The sequence below is a fragment of the Hoplias malabaricus genome, chromosome 15 (assembly GCF_029633855.1).
Source record: "Hoplias malabaricus isolate fHopMal1 chromosome 15, fHopMal1.hap1, whole genome shotgun sequence".
Lineage (NCBI taxonomy): Eukaryota > Metazoa > Chordata > Actinopteri > Characiformes > Erythrinidae > Hoplias > Hoplias malabaricus.
The window spans coordinates 18494245-18501310 of NC_089814.1; the positions used below are offsets into that span (position 1 = coordinate 18494245).

At 38.4% G+C, this 7066-nt stretch overlaps 1 protein-coding gene across 1 annotated transcript; it reads right to left on the reverse strand.

Moving 5' to 3' along the window:
• Positions 1 to 14: 14 nt before the first annotated feature.
• rab39ba (RAB39B, member RAS oncogene family a) lies at positions 15 to 6669 on the reverse strand. The gene is made up of 3 exons (XM_066645915.1): positions 6443 to 6669; positions 5133 to 5359; positions 15 to 3621 (listed from the first exon to the last, which is right to left on the reverse strand). The coding sequence occupies exons 2-3, from the start codon at positions 5345 to 5347 to the stop codon at positions 3195 to 3197; spliced, it is 642 nt and encodes a 213-aa protein (XP_066502012.1). The 5' UTR covers positions 5348 to 5359; positions 6443 to 6669; the 3' UTR covers positions 15 to 3194.
• Positions 6670 to 7066: the final 397 nt, after the last annotated feature.

Consider the following 7066-nt stretch of genomic DNA (forward strand, 5'->3'; position numbering starts at 1 on the left):
GATTTAAAGTCACATTTTTATTGGTATTACATTTCGACTTTCTTACAAGATCAATAAATACATAGGTAATAGTTATTCAACCTGTTAAATGAATAAGGTATTGGTCAGTAGTCAAAAGATACATCTCAGCAGCTACCAGTCTCAAGTGACAGGCGATGAAGATGAAAGAGTGAAGAAAGCTCCAAAGATGACTCCATTCTTATCATCCATTCAAGGTCTGACATCAAAGTTAAAAATATAGAGGTGGGGGGAAATGCTAAAATATATAGATTAAGTTGTTAAGACGTGCAATCTCAAATGGTGAAAGGAATGTCATCATGACTAAGTTTGGTTGACAGATACAGCTGTGCTCTCTGAAAAAGTTCCCAGTACCCAATTTAAAGATACAAGTCAGAGATGAAGGTAAAGCCATAATGAGGCATTCAAAAATGACATCATTTGATAATCAATTTAAATAGAAGAGATTACTATTATTACTACTAGGGCAATGGTATGTGGTCAAGACATTCCTAAGGGGGGCTTTATAACTGGATTATAGCTTTAACATTAGCTCTATGTGAAGGTCACTGGGTGTTTTTAGGAATGGGAAGAGGGAGGTGCTGGAATTTAAAAATAAACCAAAACTCATTAATTATAAGAATATGTATACAGTACTGTGCAACATTAGAGGCCACTAGACATTTAATTTCCAGTCAAAACAGCCAGGTTTTCATTATTTGTTTTTCATACACTTCCATTTATTCCTGCAGGTGTATTTTTTCCACAAGCCAAAGCTCACTCATAGAAGTTTAAATGTTATGCTTCTCATGATCCACACAATTCTCACATTCAGTGATGTTGAGGTCTGGGCTTTGTGGTGGTTCTTTTGAAACCACTGGCAGGTTATTGTAGGGGTGTGCGATATTAGATCGTGAATGATGAGAATTTGTCCACGATACACAATCACAGGGCAATCGTTGGCACGCAGGCAGACTCTCGGGGTACCGATAATGTAAGTCAGTACTCTAAAATGTACGACTACCGAATTAAGACCAAAAGAATTCGTTATTCCATACATGAGATGTCTTTCTCACAGGAAAAAAACTCTGGCGCCACGAAGAATGAAGAGCCCACAAACACACACAAAGGATACCAGCGCGTACATAGGTTGTCCCCTTCAAAACAAGACCAGATTGAATCAATCCACTCGTTAGTAATCCTCGTGTTTGTTTAAAGAGTACTTGGAAAAAGAAAAAAAAACAGTTCAAAATAAAGTATGTTCCCTGTGAATCGCCGCTATGGCCGCTTGGGCTCTCAGCCTTAACGACACGTCAATCAAATCTGTAGACCAATCAGAGGTGATGCTCAACCGAGGAGGCGGGAAGCCACCAAGCTTTGGTGCCTAACAGACGCGCACCCAGAGAGATGACGCAGACAGTTTTATATGGCAACAGCAATCAAAATAAACAACAATCAAAACAATAAAAAAGTTTTCAAAGCGTAGATCCCTTTCACTGTCTGCCCTTTCCCTACTGAGAGCATTTAAACACAGGAGGGGATTGAAGGAGGCGATCTCAGTCTACAGCCAGTGGGGGAAAGCTACCTCCTTCCAACACGTCTGGCCTTAAAGGGGAAGACTACAAGACTAAATATCAGAATAGAGTCAGAACTTTTTTCCAAATTGGTGAGGGTAAAAATCCATTAGGAGAGGTGCATGAGATTAGTTTGCCAAAGAAGTTAAAATGTAAAATGTTGCCATGAAGCTTAGATAATATATATATATATATATTATTTATATAATATATATATATATTTTTTTTTCTGCAGTGAAATTAATAATTTTCCGTATGAAGAGGTTGGGGTCTTTAAAGATTCTAAAGGAAGATTTCAAAGAAGATTCCAAATTAAATTTAGAAAAGGGCCTAAAGTGTTTTGTTGTTTTGATCATATTTTGACCACTAAAGGTTCATTTAAATATCTTTAAAAATTCTGAAGGCTTTTTAGTAATATTACTCCATAAAATTGTCTCTAGTTTATTCACTGCCTCAAGATTTTGGTATGTAATTTCAGGCGGAAAACAGAAAAAATACCTGGAGCATCAAGAGATTAATAAAACCCAGCATAAAAAAAGATCGTGATCCATAAAAATCTAGATCGTGATCCTGCAAAAAAAAGTGAAAATAAAAGTGACTAAAAAAACTGTGATAATGTATTTTTGCCATATCGCCCACCCCTAGGTTATTGTTGTTTTTTTGTTTGTTTGTTTGTTTTGTTTTTGCAAATTATTGTCTTATTATTGTCTTTTTACTTTCCTTCATAATGGTCTCTTGACAGCAATCCCTTCAGACACATGGCATCCAGCTGTCTTCTCACAGTGTAAAGATGAACAGAAAAAAACTCTGTTTTTTATGTTCTTAAGAAAAGGTTTATCCTTATAACTGTGGTTTGCTAGGTCTTTAAAATTTGTTTTTTTTTCCCTTTTCCCTTTTTTTTCTACTGACATCTCCCTTCTTTATTCAAGTGGGGTATCTGTTATCTAATCTTAGGATTCAATTCTGACAAAGATAACCTTGTACTTAAAGGCTGTTTTGGTAGAAATCAAAAATGAAGTGTGGTCTCTGACTGGATTTCTTTAGATGCTAAAAATGTTTAACTTAATTCATTCATTGATGAAAACTATCAACCACTGATGCACAGACAGCTTTGAGTAGTTTGATTTTATCCCGTTTCATGTCCGTCCAATTAATTTTCTCTGGGGGGAAACCACAGATGGCTGAACTGGACTTGTGAACTTTGCTTCTGTCTTGGGATCAAAAGTTTGGGACCAAATCAAGGAGGCAATCCACTGAAATAATCAAGCAGTTCTCATTCTGGTTTCGTTTTTTTTCCATGCAGGGGCCAGAAAACATACAAACCCAAGGCCCATCCATTAAAACGTCCCAGAGTTCATTGCTTCTTGAAGTGGGGCTGATATTTAAATGATCAAGAACTAGTTATCAGTAGTGAGGTTTAGTTGCAGTCAACAGGAAAAGTGTCCTAGAATGAATCATTGTGAGTAATGTATTGGGAGCACTGTTATGTTCTGTTAAGTGCTGTGGTCAAGAGGTTGCTGAAGACAGAAGAAAGAAGCAGTGTTTAGATCGCCAAGCCAAGGGAGTACGATATGACTGGGTTTTGCACAGGAGGAACATGATATGCCTGCAAAAGTGGGTTAATCAGCAGAGGCAGCGACGGTCACTCTTGGTTACTTCCTCAGACGAGTGGACAACATTGGGGACGAAGCCGCTCTTCACGCCCTCCCAGCCCTCCTGAATAGTGATGTCTCCGCGTTTCACCAGCTCAAAGATATCCCGAGTCAGCTCAGTGAAAGCCCTCTCCACGTTGATGGCATCTCGTGCTGAGGTCTCGACATAGCGCATGTTGTACGCTGCTGCCAGCTTCTCTGCCTCCTGCTGACTCACCTGCCTCTGTGCATCCAGGTCACACTTGTGACCCACCAGCAGGAAGACAATGCTGTGTGGCTGCACATGGCTACGTGCTTCTTCCAGCCATTCATGCACATTCTGGAAAGAGCGGCGATTGGTGATGTCGAACAGCAGCAAGCCACCCACCGAGTTACGGTAGTACGCCCTGGTGATAGATCTAAAATTGAAACATGGAAGGAAATGTCAGGAAGCACATTCACCAAAAGGTAAAAAAATACAGTGATGAATCGTGCATACTTAGTCTAAAGGTGTTGATTCAATTAAATATTTTTAAAATGTTACAATTCTTTTTGTCCCAATGCATAATCCCCCCACGCCCACAAACTTTTCATTGTCCACATCCATTCAATCATTAATTTTTTTCGTAACAGCTTCATCCTAATCAGTGTTGCAGTGGGTCCAGAGCCTAACCCAGAATGACTGGGCATTAGACAGGAGCATGCCTTGGACATGAAACCAGTCCATCACAGGGCATCGCTCACCTACCCAGTCACACACTCGCAGCAGAGCCAACTGATCAACGAACATGTGGTTTTGGAAAGTGGGAGGAAATGGAGCATCTGGAGGAATCCCACACAAACATGGTGAGAATACGCGAAACTCCTCGAGGACAATAACCAAAGGTGAATATTGAACCTAGGAGCCCAGGATCCTGGAGCTGTGTGACAGTGACATTAGCTGCAGTGCCACCTGTATTTGTTACACTATTGTGTAAATAGTTCCTTCTGTCAAGAGTAAGTATTCAAGGTATTTTTGAAACTATTACACAATCCTACAAAACCATTGAATTGAATTAATCTGCAAATTGTTCCTCCACTTGTGTCTTCAGCTTATTTTTAAAAACAGTAGTAATTTGGAAGTTATAAAATCCACTGAATCATTTTCTAAAAAATGATCACTATACTACTATGTGAGTAGGGTTATAACAATATGGTAATTCTTTTTTTTTCATGCCATGCATGTAGTTATATGCTAATACCAATACCAATAGTGAAGCAAATAGGCACTACATCTGGGTTAGCATTACTGAGAAAATAATGAAAATAATGTCTTGAAGACAACATTTAAACATTCTTTAAATTTAAAAGAGCTTTGTTTTGGGTTCCAGGAATGGTTCAAGGGATTTCTTAAAAAAAAAAAGTTCCTTCACTGCAATTTCTTGCAGTGTATCCTTATAATATCTTCCATATACAACACAAATATAAAAACCCAATCTTACATCAGTTTGGAGTATCAGTTTATTCAAAGTATCCTGAGAATTTAAAAAGCTAATATGTTTAAAGCAAATATTTTCAAGTACTAATAATGATTGCAATATCACTGTACTTCTCTGACTGTGAAGTCAAATTTATATCCTTCTATATCCCTACTTTAGCAGTGAAATAAGATGAAAAGGTTCAGAGTCCATTTCAAGCAAAGGCTGCTGATTGTGAGTGAAACAGTTTGAAATTAGAACACAGAAAAGAGGAAGCAAGCAGATGACAGCCAGGTGTGGCCTAAAAATAAGCTGAACGGTTCATAAGATGACAAGGAGAGTATGTCTGGCTTTCCACAAGCAGTTTTAACATTGAAGCCTGGAGGCCAGACTGAACTTTACTTTTATCATCGGGAAGCCACAGAGAGGGCTGCTGGGTGCATATAAATGTCAGCAGAAATCGTCAGACACACCTGAACCTCTCTTGGCCGGCTGTATCCCAGATCTGAAGTTTGATGCGTTTGCCTGGCTCTATTTCCACAAGGCGGGAAAAGAAGTCCACTCCAACTGTGGGGTCAGACACCTGCGCAAAACGGCCCTCTGTGAAACGCCTGATCAGACAAGACTTCCCCACTGTTGAGTCGCCAATGACGATCAATCGAAACTGGTATAGCCATATAGCTTCCATATCTCATCAAATCTAGAAAGAGAGAGAAAGGTTACAGTCTGATTCAGACATTTCAGCCATTTTAACGGAGCAGCCTCATACAATAAAAACATGTGAATTTTAAAAACACTTACAGAGACAACCATTGTTGTATAATTTTGCAAATCATTCAATTACATGGTGCACCAAAAATTCTTCACTATTTTTCCACACTATTTCCTATCATTACATTAATACGTCCAAATATCTGGTTCACACCACAGATATTAAGCTTTTCTTTGCCTAGGCACATAAAAGTTACATTACTTGTATCTATAAGATAATTTACTTAACATTAATATTTCCTTGTAAACTCTGAAATGTACCAAAACAACAAAATGTGTGGCAAAAACAAAAACACTATAGCAATTTTACTTCAAATAGACAACTAGGAAAGAGCTTACAGTTCATATAGAAAAATCAGTATTCATCTATTTACTAAATATTAAAGCATGGTGTTAATGGTAACTATATGCTTGCTTAAACGTACTTCAGTTTTAGATACACGCCAGGTATGTTGATATGAAAGGGAAATGAAAAGGCTTACTTACATTTAACAAGGCTTTTACATTACTAACTGTCCATTATTCTGCCACATTAAAAGCAGAACGATTAACATTAACACGTAAACAAAACAGATCAAATAGCTTTTAACGCGTCACTAAGTGGCAAAAAATAAAGCTATCATCACAGTGTCTAGGATGTTCGACCAGCTATAAGCAAGTCATTTTTTTATGTCAACAAACACACTATCTGAGGTAACCTGAATGAATTTAATTGCAATTCGAACTGAAAATGCTTATCCATCTTTAAAAAACGGTACTATCTTAAGCTCTAAAATAGGCCTTCACTTGTGTGTGGGCCACACACGGTCTCAGGTTGGCTCCTTTTTAGAATACTCAATCCACCTTAAATGGTGCAGCATTTACACTATATCGTTTCGGACACATCGGGCGCCACAATGTAGTTGCTGTACCATTTAAGGTGGAACTGAAAATTAAAAAAAAACTCGGCTTCGTGTAGGCCATTAAAGCTCTGGATCTGTGCACACGACGGAATAAAATAGGCTGCATTTACCTCAGTTAAGGCCCTCAGTGTCTTACAATGACAAAACCCATGTTCTTCATTGTCTTGAGAGCTGGAAATTCAGCAGTGAAGTCGGAGCCGTTCCCAGGCAAAGCATCCAAGACCAACCCCAAGCACTTTTGTTTGGACAAAATATGCAACCAGTTTCCGCTTTCAGTGTGCAGTCAAGTACAAAGAAGCATACTCGTGCAGTGCGCATGCATTTACAACGACCACCTTAAGAGAAGCCCCAAACTGCTCGCAATTCCGTGCCTCCAATCGCATGCTAAAAGATGTTTGTAAAAATATGCTGATGAAATGGCAGGATCATCAGCATCATATAGCCTGACTCATCCCTCATCAGTACCATTACCGTATTAACCACGGGAAAAGCGCAAAGTAACACGAAACACGTACGATTCGTGAATGCATCATTCATTTGAACCGATTCCCCAGTGTTTTCAAAGAAACGGGGGAACCGATTGAAGCATACAATTATCCTTAGTTTTATGGTCATGAAGCATTCTAGAATATATTAAGACATAGTTGATTAGGAATTTCCTCTTAAAAGGAGACGGATGATAATGCTAATTTTATAATTATAAATGAACCAAGGCTAATATTATAAACACGTGA